At 35.1% G+C, this 16,972-nt stretch overlaps 1 protein-coding gene across 1 annotated transcript in view; it reads right to left on the reverse strand.

Moving 5' to 3' along the window:
- Nucleotides 1-805: 805 nt before the first annotated feature.
- The window catches only part of nipblb (NIPBL cohesin loading factor b), a 62,503-nt gene continuing 46,336 nt past the window's right edge, over nt 806-16,972 (reverse strand). The window contains 7 exon segments of the mRNA XM_056466466.1: nt 806-1,892; nt 3,581-3,757; nt 6,065-6,239; nt 8,637-9,025; nt 10,195-10,341; nt 13,795-13,995; nt 15,695-15,802. Coding sequence (XP_056322441.1) covers nt 1,527-1,892; nt 3,581-3,757; nt 6,065-6,239; nt 8,637-9,025; nt 10,195-10,341; nt 13,795-13,995; nt 15,695-15,802 — 1,563 coding nt within the window. The 3' untranslated portion in view covers nt 806-1,526.

The following is a 16,972-nucleotide window of genomic DNA, read 5'->3' on the forward strand; positions in this document are numbered from 1 at the left end:
TCAGTGTTTGGACTTTCCAGCAGTGAAAATTAAACCACACTGAACTGAACTTCATCTCTGAAAACTGGACTGACACAGATTCAGTCTACCAGAACTTCTATGTTAAACTGCTTTGACACAATCTACATCGTAAAAGCACTATAGCAGGGGTGTCCAAACTCGGTCCTGGAGGGCCGGTGTCCTGCTTGCCAGGATCTTTCTAGTATATCTAGTAAGAGCTTGATTAGCTGGTTCAGGTGTGCTTGATTAGGGTTGGAGCTAAACTCCCCAGGACCAAGTTTGGACACCCCTGCACTACAGAAATAAAGATGAATTGAATTGAAAATGTTTAATCAAACCAGCACATTAAAATAATTTCTTTAAGACCTTGAGACTGAAGATTGGGGTGACCATGCTGAAAATTCACCTGTAACAGAAACAGATTACATTTTATAATATATTAAACTGTATATTTGGTCAAACAAAACTTAATAAGTGGCAAACAATCATATATAACTTCAATGACATAAGCATAAAATTATATTCAAATAATAAAAGACGTCTTCCCTCAATAACACTCCAGGCTTTACCAATGAGTATTTCAATGAGTGCCCTATAAAGGGTTAAGAAGAGACAAAACCCCCAAACCTTTGATTAATAGTGTACATATATGGAGATAACTATGATAAATCTTAATATTCAGTCATGAGATCAACTTAACAGCCCTTCATTTTATCATTAATAAAATTACTAAATGTTTTCGTAAACATTCGGTAAAAGTAAATAAATATATGTGTATATCCAAGTCAAATGCAAACAAGACAAGTAAGAAAGAGAAGTAAAAAATTTATTGCAGTATTTGCTCCTCCACACATGCTGGGGTCCCCCGTGTCCCGCTCTGGGGAGTAGAGACCCGAACCCTGACCCAATACATCAAAATCTACATTTACAAAAGAATCCCTCCCGTCCATGTCGGCGACAGATACTGCATGCTCTGCTTTCAAACTGAATAAATTATGTCCAGGAGACTCCATTTTACAGCACAAAAGAAGTCAAACATAAAGCAGAGGAGATGTTTCAACGTTTATTTCCCTGGAAAACTGAGCTAAGCTAAAGAAATCCATCCGGCGCTAGGTTAAACTCCAAGGTCACTTTTATTAAGAACATCAACAGACTAATTTCCAACATTCACTTTAGGTTTATTTCTTTAAACAGACTTTTTTTTCTTTTTTTCGTCAGAGATATAAACATTTTTGTTTGCGTTTTTGTGTGTTAAACTATGATACAGTGAAGGGGGAGGAAAAAAATATTTCAAACAACCAGGTTTTGCTGCACAACAGCGAAGGAGCTCCGTTTCAGTTTAACTTAAAAAGATGTACAGGATTCACATCTGAACAAACCAACACTTCCTTAATACCACGTGGGATCTTAAAACCTGCGAGTCTGTAGGATCTCTGACTTTAGGTTTACAAAACGTTGAATCCTGATGAAGTTTGGCTGCTGAGAGTTCACTGGGTGTAACAGTTCCAGAGTTATTACAGGTTTAATTAGCTGGAAGATCCTTCCTTGGCTGCGTACAGTGAACGTAAAGTCTGCACTACTTTGTTGCTCAGTTTGTGTGCGCTCGTCAAGGCAATTTTCTTGTAAATAATGTCAGACTCCTTTATAGTGTCCACCCAAGGCACCAGTTTGCGTCCGTCTCGTTTCTTGGCCTCGGCCCAGGTGCCGGAGTAGGATCCGGCCATCCAGTGAATGCTGTAGCCTTTGCTGGTCTTCTGAATAACGCGTGCGAGCTGCGGCCGGTCCTTATATTTGGGGCAGCACAGAGCGATGACGTCCGCGGCTTCCACAGTTTCGTTCCTGTGTCCTGATGCCTCCGCCGAATCTCCGGTTCTCCTTGACCTCCGGGAGGACTGGAAGAGGACAAATAGAGAGTTTTATTCAGTGAGAACCACCGCATGTATGTTCGTTATCAAATTACAACTACTCAAATAACTGTGATTGAGTAGTTTTTCCTCAGGAACTGCAACTAAGTAGTTTTAAACGTGTACTTTTCCTTGAGTAGCAGTATCAGTATTTTTCTCCTCTCTTTCCTTCAACCTGCAGTCACTACTTTATTTTTTCTTGTCTATGGGGATTGGCTGAGTACACTACCTGACAAAAGTCTTGTTGCCTATCAAAGTTTTAGGAACAAGAAATAATAACTTGACTTCTAGTTGATCATTTGGTATGAGAAGTGGCTTATATGAAAGGCAAAAGCCTCTAGATTACGCTTACTTTACCAAAATAAAATATGATCATGCCTTGATTTTGAATTAGGACAGTAAGGTCTGACTTTGCTTAGACAAAAGTCTTGTCACATAACAGAAATAATGTCCAGTATAGAATATAAAGTCATGCTGCAGTGGAATAAGAATGAATATTGTGTCTGACTCCCATGAGCTTGGAGGACTGCATCTATACATCTCTGCAATGACTTAAATCACTTCTCAATAAAGTCATCTGGAATGGCAAAGAAAGTGTTCTTGCAGGACTCCCAGAGTTCACCAAGATTCTTTGGATTCATCTTCAATGCCTCCATCTTACCCCAGACATGCTCAATATTGTTCATGTGATTGGGCTGGCCAATCTTGGAGCACCTTCACCTTCTTCGCTTTCAGGAACTTTGATGTGGAGGCTGAAGTATGAGAAGGAGCGCTATCCTGCTGAAGAATTTGCCCTCTCCTATGGTTTGTAATGTAATGGGCAGCACAAATGTCTTGATACCTCTGACTGGCTGTTGATGTTGTCATCCACTCTGCAGATCTCTTGCACACCCCTATGCTGAATGTAACCCCAAATCATGATCTTTTCTTCACCAAACTTTACTGATTCTATGAGAATCTTGGGTCCATGTGGGTTCCAGTAGGTCTTCTGCAGTATTTGTGATGATTGGCATGCAGTTCAACGCATGATTAATCGGAAATATTGACCTTCTGCCACTTTTCCGAATGATCAATTAGAAGTCAAGTTATTATTTGTTGCTTTTACAAATGGGATCGACGACAGGTTGTCGCGTAGTGTAGAAAAAAAAAAATCAGTCCTGAGATTCCTGTCCAATCAAATTGCATCATACTGAACTACCTGAAGACACGGGCGCTTTATAACGTTTTATAATGTTACGTTTACACATCCCTAAACAAATTGCCTGTAAACACATCAGCCTTTCACAGCGCAATACTCACTATTCATTACTCGAGTAAGGGCTTTGTTTTACTCAAACATTGAGTAATATTTACAACAGATACTTTTACTCGACTCGCACTACATTTTTGGGCAGGTAATGGTACTTTTATTTGAGTAAGATTTTTCAGTACTCTTTACACCACTGGTTATCTTTGACTTTACATCAGCAATAGTTAATTTGAGTAATTACTGGTATGTATAAAAAATGAAGAATGCTGGTCCTGAGAGAAACACGCTCTGCCTTTAGATCACTAGCAATGCAATGATGTTGGCATTAATCCACATGTGAGATCCACACATGTAAACATTGGGATGTAAAATTAAAGTATAACCAAACTAAATAGCATACAATAGGAAAAGAAGTGGTTCTTCGTACCCCAGGAGTCTTTTCTTCCACTTCACTATCGTCGTCGTACGATTCAGCAGCATTATTCTTGGGACTGGAGCCTCCTAGCAGAGCATTGATGGCTTTATTTCTGGCATGTGAACTGGCTGAAGCCTCTCCCTCCTCTTCTTCCTCATCCGGGTCCAAGTGCTCCATCAGTACCTTAAACTGTGGAGGAAACCGTTTAGAGATGGTCACTTTCATTCATTTTTGATAATCAGTTCAAAATGTCTGTTTAAAAAATAAATTCAGTGAGCTATTTTTGCATCCACAGTCTATTTTTTGATACATTTTAGATGTTCTAGGTAGGGTTTTTATTTGTCGTTAATATAGCATACATGTAAATCGACTTCTTTTTTTAACTGCAAACACTGGACAATGGTTGATTGATAAAACCATGGACCACAAAACCAATCATAATTGTCAATTTATTTTTACAATTTATAATGAGCTTTAATTATTTATTTTAATTGTCATAATACTGATGTTTTGTCTATAGTAATGTTTTGTCTACACTACTTGCATGCAATATCAGCTCTATTTCAGTTTGTTGTTGTTTTTATAGGAAAAACAGTCCTATTTTTTTGTTAAAAATCAACCCTGGTGTAAATAAAAAAACTAATATTGTATAAAATAATGTATTAAAATAAAAAATAAATGCATTTATTAATGTAGCATACATTTATTTATTTATTTATTTATTTATTAATTTAATCCTTCAGCGCTTTTAGTATTGTCATAGAGCTTTATTTTAAAATAATTATAGTTTTTATCATTCCCATACTTTACCTCTTTATTAAGTAAGTTGCTACAGTAAAATGTACACTTTTCATAAAGAAAGACATTTTAAGTCTAGCTAATATTTCTAAAAAACATTACGTTCAATATAAATATTGAAATTTCTATTTGAGTTAACATAATCACTAGCAAAGCTTTGTTTATTACATGTACGGTGCTCAGCATAACTGAGTACACCCCATCTTGAAAATAAATATTTTTATTCATTTCTCAGTGAATATAGGCAATGTATTTTGGTGCATTTAAACAAAACAGATATATTAAACAGATATATTTATCAAATTAATATTTTAGTCACCAAACATAATTAGAAATTGAAAGAAAATACAATTAAATTCAAGCAAAATACTGCAAAAATAAATTACAAATTATTTAATATTTTTCCCTAATATAAAAATTTGGGCAACTAATTTTACCATTATTGTAAGTTATTTTGTTAGATAAGCTCCAGATTTGGCTTCAGTACTGACTAATCTAACATATTTGACCAAATATGATAATGAAAAGCCTTCTATAGAAAATATTACTTTAAATGAGAGATTTGTTTGGGGTTGTACTCTTATATGCTGAGCACTGTATATCCTGAAAACTTATTAGGAAATGCAACCAAAAAAATGTATGAATTTCAGCTTTATTAAAGCTAAACGTATTATAGTTTTGGTACTGTATGGAAAAATACCTGTCTGATAATTTGGCTCTTGAAAATTAACATATGTAATCAAAGGTAAAGCAAAGACTTTAAAAAAAGTGTGGTCCCCTTTCGGTCACTTTATAAAAAGATAGATAAAAATTGGAAGTCTTGACTGGAAAGATGACTGTAATTTAACATTTAATGTAATAGGGTGGTGTTGTTTTTATTTTTATTTTTTTATTTGAAGAGTTCAGATGCAAAAACCTCTAAGTGCTATCTGAATTTTCCACCCAAAATTAGCATTTTTCTCAAGCTTCTGTGTATAAGTTGAGTAATTTCCCTTTTGTCAATTAATACATTATTTTTATTGTTTTTAATGTGAAATAAGTGAACGTAAATAAAGGAGTATCAGAAAAATGGTCATCTTAGAAATATATTTCAGATGGCACTTAGAGGATTTGCATCTTCACTATATATATATATATATATATATATATATATATATATATATATATATATATATATATATATATATATATATATATATATATTTTTTTTTTTTTTTTTTTTTTTATTAAATACGCACCTGCACAAAGGTCAATTCAAATCTATTAATTAATTTATTTAAGTATTGTATCTTTATCATTTATTTTAAATGTTATTTCTGTTTAATATATGTTGGGGTGGGAAAGTACATTCAAGTATATTATATAAGTTAATATTTTGTATTGTTTGCTGGGCTTTGTAATGTAATTAAAAATCAATAAAAAAAGTAAAAAAAAACAAAAACAAACAATCACTAGTTTTATATTTTTATATATAAAAAGTGTTAAATGTTATAAATAAAAAAGTTGCATATTAAATAAAAAAACGACTAATAATAACAACTGAAAACATAATTTTTATTCATCAATCCAGTTAATTCTAATGACAATAATAAATACCAAAAACTAAAAATGTTCATATCCTTTTTGTAAATCACCCATCCCTACCGAACAGCTTATTATATGGCAAATTGTGTATAATAAAAAAAAAGCAATGCTTACATCTAAATACTGTCTAACGACTCTCCTCTTGACGTCGTTGCTGAGATCTGCATTGGACAGGCTGTTGGTCAGGTAGTCCAGCGTCTGCCGTGGGTTGAAATGCACGTTGGCCTTCCTGTTTACAGCTTTGTCATAAATCTTTGCAGATTCTGTAGGCGAGTACTTCTGAATTTTACTGTAGGGACAGACAAAGAGGTGTGTGTGATTAAGCCATTCATTAAGTAATTGTGGGAGCAGATTTAGAGACGCACAAATGGATCGGATAGAAACCAGAAGCATGTTTTATGTCACTACAAGATTATTCTTGAAATTATACAATCTGACTTAAAATACTACCTGCCCAATATAATCTACAGTTGAAGTCAAAATTATTAACCCTCCTGTAAATTTTTAATTGTGTTAAAATATATACAGAGACCGTTTTTTTATTCTAAACATAATAGTTTTAATAACTAATTTCTAAAAACGAATTTCTTTTGTCTTTGACATGATGACAGTATGTAATATTTTTCTACTTATGTTGCAGGATACTAGTAAGATACTCTCGGAGCGGTTCAGTGTGTATATGTGAACAAACCAAGTGATCTTGCTGGTCTGTTTGTGGTCTGATATCTTCGTGACAAGTGAAAACAAAGAGATCCCGGACTGCTCTGCATTTCGATTTGACATTTGTACCTAGCCAAACCTGCAGCTGTGTTAAAGTATGTCACACTGTTAAGATACAGATAATTCTGCATCCATATATAAATGTTTATGATGTAACTATGGGATTAACTTTTGACGAGTCAATATTCATAGAAGTAGAGGTCTGCGTTAGTCCCGTTACCGCCCACTCCTGCAAGATTTTACTCCGCACCGGACCCCTCCCACTGCATATTCAGCCTTTGTTTACCGGCTGCCCACCCCACCTCGTTTTCTACCCGACCAGACCATTCGCGCTAATTTTAGATCTGGTTTCCAAAATCTCAAGTTTAAATTGGGTACTACCAAAAGAGAGAGATAAAACAAGAAGGGTATAAACGGAGGTCGGAGCCAGCTCCAAGTGGGAGGGCCTTCGAGCTCCAAGTGGGCTGTACAAACCTGGAGTTTTTATTTATTTAATGTCTTGTACATGAGTCCAATATCGTGTTTTATTAACATCTACACCTACCCCAACCCTCAAGCCAACCTCACAGCAACCTGATGTTTTATTAATATCTGCTCCACCTACACCACCTAAACCCAACCTACTTGTGGTTTAAGTCCCTCCCACTTGGAGGTCACCCAACCTATTTCCAGTGTAATCCAGGCAGCAGCGATACCTGCTTGGATAAAACTGTAGGTTGTGCGAGGATTGTAGGCTAAATATAAGTTTTGTTTGCCCTGTGATGAGACAGGAGTGCCGTCTTTAACCTGAGATTCCAGTCTTGTGACTGCTAAAGGGTAAAACTTTAAGTTATTATCACATCGCGCATGAATTATCACATCTCTGACGCATGAAAAAGACTCCCATACATCAGACTTGCCTGATGTGGGTTTCCTAACAGTAAACTGACCATGTTCTAATTCAAGCTGAAGGACAGAGCATCTTCACTTTGCTCTCCCATGTTGGTAATGCCCACTCTGAGGACTGTTATGCAGTTGATGCAAGCACAAGCTGTGCGAAAAAAAGCATGTGCAGAAAGCACTGGTCATGCGTTCATCATGTGTAACAGTCGTGAGCACTGACTGTACCGGTGTTCAATAAGAATGGACTCTGGAGCACTATATTGTTAAACTGCCCGCTCCCATTCAAATTACACCAGAGTTACCGACTGCTACCGCATTATATTCAGAAATTAATTTTCGCGTCGCAATAAATCTGGTCGGGTCTTATGGTACAGCCACGGGAATGGAGACATCTACATAGAAATATTACAGTTATGGTGTGGGGAAAAAAAGGGTCTGAGATCATCTCTGAAGAGAAACAGAAAAGGTTCTGGGATCTTTTTTGAGTCCACTATACTGTGAACACCAGAAGAACTGAGATCACTTTTCACCCTTTCTGGTTCACTTTAAAGTGAACTCGGTTCAGTTCTTTTAAAACAAACTATATGTGTAAACACCCTTAAATGCTTAACTAGGCAAGGTGGGTTAATTAGGTAAGTCAATGGACAACAGTAGTTTATTCTGAAGCAAATTGAAAAACAAAAAAAGATGATAATAATAATTTTTTTAAGGGACTAATAATACTGATAAAAAATTAGCTTTTATTCCAGCAAACTAAAAGAAATAAAACTTGCTTCAGAAGATAAAAAATATTAAAGGAAATACTGTGAAATTTCTTTGCTCTATTAAACAGAATTTGGGAATTATTTGAAAAAAAATAAAAAAATTAATAAAATAAATAAATAAATAAATAATAATAATAACAATAATAATAATAATCACAGAAGGATTAATATATTTGCCTTCAACTTTGTCATTTTTTTGGTTAGATGGTTTTCTGGTTTCTAGCTGAAAAGAAAAGAAAAAAAAAAGTCTAAAAAAAAAGGGAATTAAAAAAAAAAAAAAAAAAATTCAAGCTGATTGCACATGAACACTAGTGTTTCACCTGTCAGAGAAGCCGTAGAGGTTTTTGAGGTGCTGTTTGAGCATCAAGAGCAGCAGAATGCCCTGAGACGCGTTGGCGAAGTCCAGCAGGGGTTCGGGGTTGTCTGGCAGCCGCAGCATCACTTTATCAACATCCTCCACGTCCAGGTCTGAATCGGAGTCGGAGTTTGCAGTGGTCCGTCTGGGTTTCTTCCGCCGATGAATAACTTCATCTTCAGAGCTGTCGCTGTCACTGCTGCTGCTGCTGCTGCTGCTACTACTACTCCTACTGCTCTCATCCTCTTCCTCAGAGCCGTACTTCTTCCCTCGCTTCTGCTTCTGCTTCTTCTTCTTCTTCTTCTTTTTCTTCTTTTTCACCACCTCCACTTTCCTCGGCTCTTTCAGGAGAGACTGAAAAACAAGGCAAGAATGTAGGAAAACTGAGTGTCTGCTCTTAATAAAATTGGTACAAAGAATAAAACAAATAAGGTTCAAAAATTAAACCAAAGCTATAATAACCGTTAACGAAATCTCTGTTGTCTTTTGTTAACAAAAACCGAAACTAACATAATGACTTTTGTCAACTGAAATGAGTCAAATTAACAAAATATATATAGCAGATGGAAAAATTGACTTAGCAGCCATTTTAGTTTAAGCACTGAAATAAATAGCGTAGCTAAAAAAAATCATGCTAACTAATTCAAATGCAAAAGGATTAAATTACAAAACATTTTATTTAAATGAAGTTAAATAATATAAACAACACTAATAAATACACACAATTACTGTAAACATAGGGCTTCAGTACAGTTTTAACTGGCATTTGTGGATGTAACTACATATTGGGGTACTTGAGAAAGCCCATGTGGTGATATCGCTAATAGATGAATGAAGATTCTTGATGCAGTACCGCCTGAGGGATCTGAGTTCACGGTAGTTCAGCTTAGGCTTGCGCCCTTGCCACTTACGCAGTGAAATTCCTCCAGATTCCTTGAATCTTTAATTATGTTATGCACTGCTGAAGGTGAAATACCCAAATGTCTTCCTATCTTTTTTTGAGGAACATTTTTTTTAAACATTTCATTAATTTTCTCACGTATTTGTTGGCAAACTGGCGATCCTCGGTCCATCTTTGCTCCTAAAGGAGTAGAGCTTTCTTGGATGCTGCTTTTGTACCATAACTACAATCACCTGTTAACACCACTCATTTTAAATCACATCATTATTTATCCAATTGACCTAATTACTAGCCCTAAACTGCTCCTGTCCCAAATTGTTTTGCAAGGTGTTGCAGGTCTGAATGACAGGAAAGGATGTATCTTTACAAATGAGCTGAAATTGACCTGACAATAGATTAAACATTTTGTGTTCATATAGTCTGCAATAAAATACAAGTCAATATACATTTGGAAATGACTACTTTTTTTTTATTCGCGTTTTCCATACTGTCCCAACTTTTTCTTATTGTAAAAATCATCATCAGAATAGGAAAAAAAAGACATTTGCTTTTAAAACTAGTCTACAATTGATGCTATTTTAATAATCATCTAATATGAAAGAGTTGAATTAAGTGGAGGGACCTCTTTGAAGGACTGCAGCAGGTTGCTGCCGGACACAGACAGTGTAATGTCCACATGATGCATGATGAACATCGGCTCCTCCTGAGTCTGATAGGGGAAACAGGCCAGATTGTCTGCGATGTACAGCAGCATGTTCACATCCGACTTCTGCATCACAACAAAAAATAATCCAGCATTAATCAACACATCTGAAACACACATCAGGGGCCTGTACTATGAAGCCTGTACTATCTGCCAACTAAGCAGGTAAGTTTCAGTTTACTGCTACCTAAAACCCAAGATTGGTTTGCATGTTGTTGCGTTCTGTTTAGTTTGTGCTATTTTGTGTTACACATGTTTTTTTATTGTGTTGCAAGTCGTGTTGTTGCTGCATTCACACTACGAGTGGCTCGCAGCAGCAAAGCAACAAGCAACATTTTATTTTAACAGAGAGCGAGCAACTTCCGGCGACCTCTGTTTACGCGAGCGACAGCGACCGTTGACAACCAGGTAGGCATGTCGAGCGATGCAACAAAGTTGAGAACTTTATGCAAATAAAGCGCGACTTTCTTGAGCGACAGCCAATATGAGCTCCAGTAAAGCTCATGTGATCCTCTCTCAGCACCTGCAGAGGCCAGTTGTATTATTCATGCTGTAGACCTACACAGACCCGTGTTCGCAGGAGATAAATAGCCACAATGACAGAGAACACATTTTTTTTCTTGATCATCTTTGTAATTTGGCATTTTTTGTACTGATTCCAACTATATTTAGTGTTTTCTTTGAACAAAGGTTATTTTCAGCAGCACTTAACTGTTTCGCTTTCTGTGAATAACACCATAAACGTTACCTACGCAACCCCAAGGTGGGAATGTCCACTATCGACTTCAATCACCACCCAGAGCGGCAAGTAGCTACAAAGTTGCTGCTAGTGTGAATGAGGCATTAGGGGGAGTTCACATATCACATCTAAAAGTAGGGATGTCCTAATCAGGTTTTTTTTCCCCTCGAGTCCAAGTCTGAGTCATTAGATTTTGAGTATGTACTGATACCAAGACCTAATCCGATACTTCTAAAGTACATTCAAAAAATAAAGAAGAGTGAAGAAACAGATCCTGTTCCTTATTTTTTATTTAATTCACCTTATTTTAACATTAAACAAGCAGAGCAGTTATGTGAGGTAGCTTGAACAATCTAGTAATAAATAAACATCTATTCTTCACTTTTGGACCTTAGTGCAATAGTAAATATTAAAAAATCTAATATAAAAACAAATAGAACCTCAGCTTAAAATACCCGGCAGGCAATCCCAAGTTTACATATCTCACAGTTTGCTATGGCAATGCTGTCATAAATTTTATAATACCGCAGACATACTCGCGCTTTCCACTTCAAGCTGTTTTAATTTGCCGGCATTAAACCAATAGCGTTCCTGCTACAAAGTGATGTCAAGCCGCATGCGTTGCTGTTTCTGTGTGAAGTTAAGAACGAGGTCTAACTTTGTGCCACCACATAACTATAGATGTGTTAAAAATAATGAGAATATATACTGTATATAGATCCATATTCGAGTAGTGATCGGGAAGTCACTTCCAATTCTGATAGAGTCTGAAACCAAGTGATCGGGACCGATTTCTGACCACGTGATCAGATCGTGAGTGCACTTCCTTCATCATTTTCAACATGATTTTCTCTCGTGCTCATTTGCCATCTGTCATTGCTAGGCTACCATCAACCACTTTCTCAGAGGATGACAAACTACCAAAACATTGCTGAAGCTCTGATATAAGCTTTATTTACGGAAAAAAAGTACTGCAGCGTTTGGGTGTTCTGTGTGATTAGTCTACCGAAATGTCTATATTCCATACAAAGTATGATGCAATTTAGTCAGTTCTTATCACGTGACTTGCAGTGTGCTTGTGGCATTCTGAAAAGTTGACATCAGTTCAACTAGGTGTGCCTGGAAAGCATGTTGCTCCGAATTTGCACGTGCAAGCATGTGCGCCTACATTAGAAATAACAAACTTCCGTGCTAAGACATGATATGTGAACGGCCTCAAATGCTAGCTGTTGTGTTTCAAGTTGTTGTGTTGTTTATAGTTAGATGTTTAAGCGGCAACCTCCCGTTTTCCCTCGGGAAGCTAATAAAGAAGTAACTAAAACTGCAATTCATCGAAATTCCGCTAGTCCTGGCTCCATATGGAGCAAATTTCTATTGAGCCCATTGTTAGAATGGCCAACTTTACAGCGGAAAAAAGGGTGTTTACAACCTGGTACAAAGAATGATTTTGGTTCATTTAGCTAATATTAGCCTTCATGACAACTGTGAGGGGGGTGAATTTTTTTATAACTCATCTGTTTCCTTTATATTAGGTTATATTAAGTCTGCATAATTAAGGGATTAAGTCTGCAAATATTAAGTCTGCATAATTAAGGGAGTGGCCACTTGAGTGGCCACTAGGTCTCGCTGATTGCAGTCTCGTCACCTCAGCTGATTCTGGCTAATTAGCCGCTGAGCTCAGAATACACATTGTATATGTTTTAGTTAATGTTTCTTTAAACAGTCAATTACCTTTTGGGATCATTTCCTAGAATTATCAGATGATATGGGATGCTGTGTGAACTTATTTGTGCTCACAAACCGTTCAAGTTGCCTCCATTTCCAAGGTGAGTGAAGTTATATACTTATATACCATCTCTATAAATGTATTTGTTTTATTTAAGATCATTTATATTTTAGAGATTATTGAGATTTATATTTTTCTTTAGACCTGTAAAACACTCCAGAATCTGACAGATTGATTAGCTGTAGGCTCTAGAACAGTCATCTGAAGCGTTGTCATACAGTGTTATGCCTGGATTTCATCAATAGTCTTGTATTTACTAACACAGACTATATTTGAAGTGTTTGGAAGAAACAGAAAAACATAAATACAATGCTTAGTGGCTCAATGTTTTACAGCAGTGTTTTTAAAAGTCTAAACACTTTATTGATATAGTACACAACCAAGCACATGTGGTCAGAACACAAACGAGTCGCAGGTAATGAAGTATCAAGCGTTTCTCCCAAAGTAAAATCTGTCAAAGCTAGGTCTAAGCAAAATGCCAGCAGGTGTCTGTAGCTCCGCTCACTCTCCGCCTCTTTGCCCTTGTTTGGTATCCCGCCATGGGTGCGATGACGCGCGAACAAAATGGTGACGGTTGGCCGCACCTACTTGTAGCTTCTTTTGCATTGTTCAGAAACCTTTGGGTGACGTCACGGACCATACCTTTTACAGTCTAAGGTGATGTTGCATCTTGTTTTGTTGTGTTGGTGAATTGTGTTGTTTTGTACTACGCAGCGTGTTGTGCTTGGGTTACAATATTTTGTTTAAATAGAAAACTATTAAGCAAGATTAATTATTATGAAAGCAACAATTGCTCATTCAAGCAGTTTTAAGCACTTTATCCCAAATATAAGCACTTTCCAAACCTTGAAAACACTAGATTAAAATTCAAGCATTTTCCTGGATTTCCAGAACCCTTATGAACTCTATTAAGGTTAACAACTAATGATCACGGGAATTTGTAGAAATTGGCATATCTAGTTATTACACAGAGGTTATGAAAGAAAATACTAACCGCGTTGTCGTCGAACAGGTTTAGCAGTGAGATGAGGAAAGCCCTGCGGTGTTGCCTATTTCCGCGCACCATCGTGTAGAGATGTGAACACAGAGCTGTGCTGCTCTCGTCCAGCCGGAAACCCCTGATCACAGTGTCCTTCGAGCCCACGATGGCCTGCTGCACCTGATACGACATCTTCATCCCCGCCACAGCCTTCATCTGATAGGACGACACAATCATTCAATTCAATTGTATTTGTATAGCACTTTTCACAATAATTATTGTTTCAATGCAGCTTTACAAAAGGTGCACATTATTGCATTACAATCAAAATAAGGTTATTAGATACCATAACTAAATCTTTAATTAGTTTACTAGTAACTGATAGCTTTTAACAGTTAAAGTCATGATATATAAACATAGTTAACCTGCAGTTACATAGTATATAGGTGATGTCCATGTGTACATGTTCAATGATATGAGTTTGGGTATTAAGAGCGTGTGTGTGTTGTCCTTGAAGTCTTCGATGGTTTGCATCACCTCTTCACAAGTCTTGATCTCATCATTCAGGCAGATATCATCATTTTATTTGATTTAGTTTATTTTTTTAAGTCTTTATTGTAATTTTAATTTAAGTTTTTCTTTATTTTAATAAATTTGTAATTATTATTATTTTAATTTGAGCATATTTTAAGTATTTTAGTAAAAAAAATGAAAGATGTGTTTTGCCAACTAGCTGAAAAAAAAAAAGTTCATCATGATGCTATTTTATCAGTTCGTTATGATTTTTTTATTTATTTGGTTTCATTGGTTTCATTTTATACAAGTTTCATTGTAATTTTTAATTCAAGTTTTACTTTATTTTATATATTTTTATATTTTTTATTATTCATTTTTAGTATAATTAAAGTATTTGAGTATAAGAAAATGAAAAATGTGCCTTGCCAACCAGCTGGAATAAAATATGTTTGTTATGATGTTGTTTTAGCATCAGTGAGATAAATTTAAAACTACATTTTTTTTTTGTGAATTTATTAGTTACTACAATAAGAAATGACTACAGTAAATTACTTTGAAGTACTTTAATTTGTTCTATTTCAGTTTATTTAGTACATCATGTTGTTGGAAATTAGAAATGTTGCTTAGAAAAATAGCTGTTAAGTTTGTCCTATATTAGTATTGATAGATATACACATTAACACATTAACACATTTTTTATTAAACACATTTTTATTAAATTAAAAAATAGCTTTTGCTAATTTTTTTAAATCTCAGTTTTAAATATTTCACTGCATCCATTTCCCCTAAAACTTGAAACATTTTACTCTGACAACTGTTAATCCAACTTTCTTTTTTTCATATTATTTGGCAGAAGTTTTAGCAATTGTTATTTGCTTCGTTTTTTTGTCATTTTTATACCTTATTGATTTTTTTAATGTTTCATATTGTTTTAGTTTTTAAAATATTTTTTATTTCAGTTATAATAATTGTAGTTAAAGAAAATGTTGTTAAAGCCAATGCTGAATTGGTTGAAATAAAATAAGTTTTCATATTTTTTATATACTTTTATTGTTCATTTCAATTAACTAAGTTTGGTTTTAGCTTTACTCAACGATGTTAACCCTGTTTTTTTTTCATTATCTTCGCTTTAGTTAACTACAATAACTTTGTTAACAAATGAGTTTGTGTTCTCATTTCATTTTAATTCAGCTAAATTTTAGGCCCTTTTTAAGTTTACATTTACATTTTAGTTTTTGAACCATTTAAACCCTGTTTTGTCACATACTGAACATTTAATTAAGCATTTTATGGATTTGAGTTCTAGGTAAGTATATTAACGATGCACAAACCCAACGCATTATCATGCATTGCATCACTGTAAATAACAAACGCATGTTTGCTGTTCAAATCCACTCACATGAATGAAGCCTGTGTACTTCTTGTCGATCTCCACCAGCTGTTGATCGGCTTTATTCCTCATTGTGGGCTCGGAGTCAGTTCCCATCGCAATCAGATATGGGACACACTGATGGAGGAAATGAGATATTAAACTCAGGACACTGAGAGGGTCACATCAGCATGGTCTGTGTAGCGTGGGACATTTACTCCTTTAGGCAGTTATTACAAAATACAGTTGAAGTCAGAATTATTCACCCTCCTCTGAATTATCTTTTTTTTTTTCAAATATTACTCAAATGATGTTTAACAGAGCAAGACAATTTTCACAGTGTTTCCTATAATATCTTTTCTTTTGTAGAAAGTCTTATTTGTTTTATTTTGGCTAGAATAAAAGCAGTTTTTAATTTCTAAAAACAATTTTATGGTCAATATTATTAGCCCCCTTTTTTTCTGATTGTCTTCAGAACAAACCATCGTTATACAATAACTTACCTAATTACCCTAACCTGCCTAGTTAACCTAATTAAGCCTTTAAATGTCACTTTAAGCTGTATTAAAGTGTCTTGAAAAATATCTAGTAAACTATTTTTTACTGTTATCATGGCAAAGATAAAGGAAATTTGTTATCATAACGATCATGTTTAGAAATGGGTTGAAAATTTGTTTTCTCCGTTAAACTGAAATTCAAGAAAAAAACTATACAGGGGGGCTAATAATTCTGACTTTAAATGTATACACTTAAAATTGGGGTCAAAATAAGCACTTCACATTATCAGAGAGTTGCAGTGTAGAATGCGGACTCGTGTTCTCGTCAAGTTACCTCAGAAGAACTCGGAAGACTGCGAGAACAGAGAACACATATATTCTGAGAAATGAGATGCTGCGTTCTTCCTGATGGTCACGTGACCTTTTAAAATTATTTTAACATTACAGCATTCATACAACGATTTATTGTTTTTTTTTCTTATATATTTATATATATATATATATATATATATATATATATATATATATATATATATATATATATATGCACAGAAGCCTTACAAATACACTGTACAATACAAATAAAACAGATTTTAATACGAATTTCAGCACATAAACACCCTAAATACATTTATGCTTTTACTACGATTTTCATGTGAACGTTTACAATCACCGTCTCGTTTAGGGAAACTCCTGAGATAAATAAGATCTGTCTGAACTTTAATACTAAATAGGTCAATATAAAGTCATGTGCTTCCCATCTTCTTTATAGCGGCAATGACTTCTGAAACTTCTTAAGGCTGATTTATAC

This window comes from Danio aesculapii, chromosome 10 (genome assembly GCF_903798145.1).
Source record: "Danio aesculapii chromosome 10, fDanAes4.1, whole genome shotgun sequence".
In the NCBI taxonomy this organism is placed as follows: Eukaryota; Metazoa; Chordata; class Actinopteri; order Cypriniformes; family Danionidae; genus Danio; species Danio aesculapii.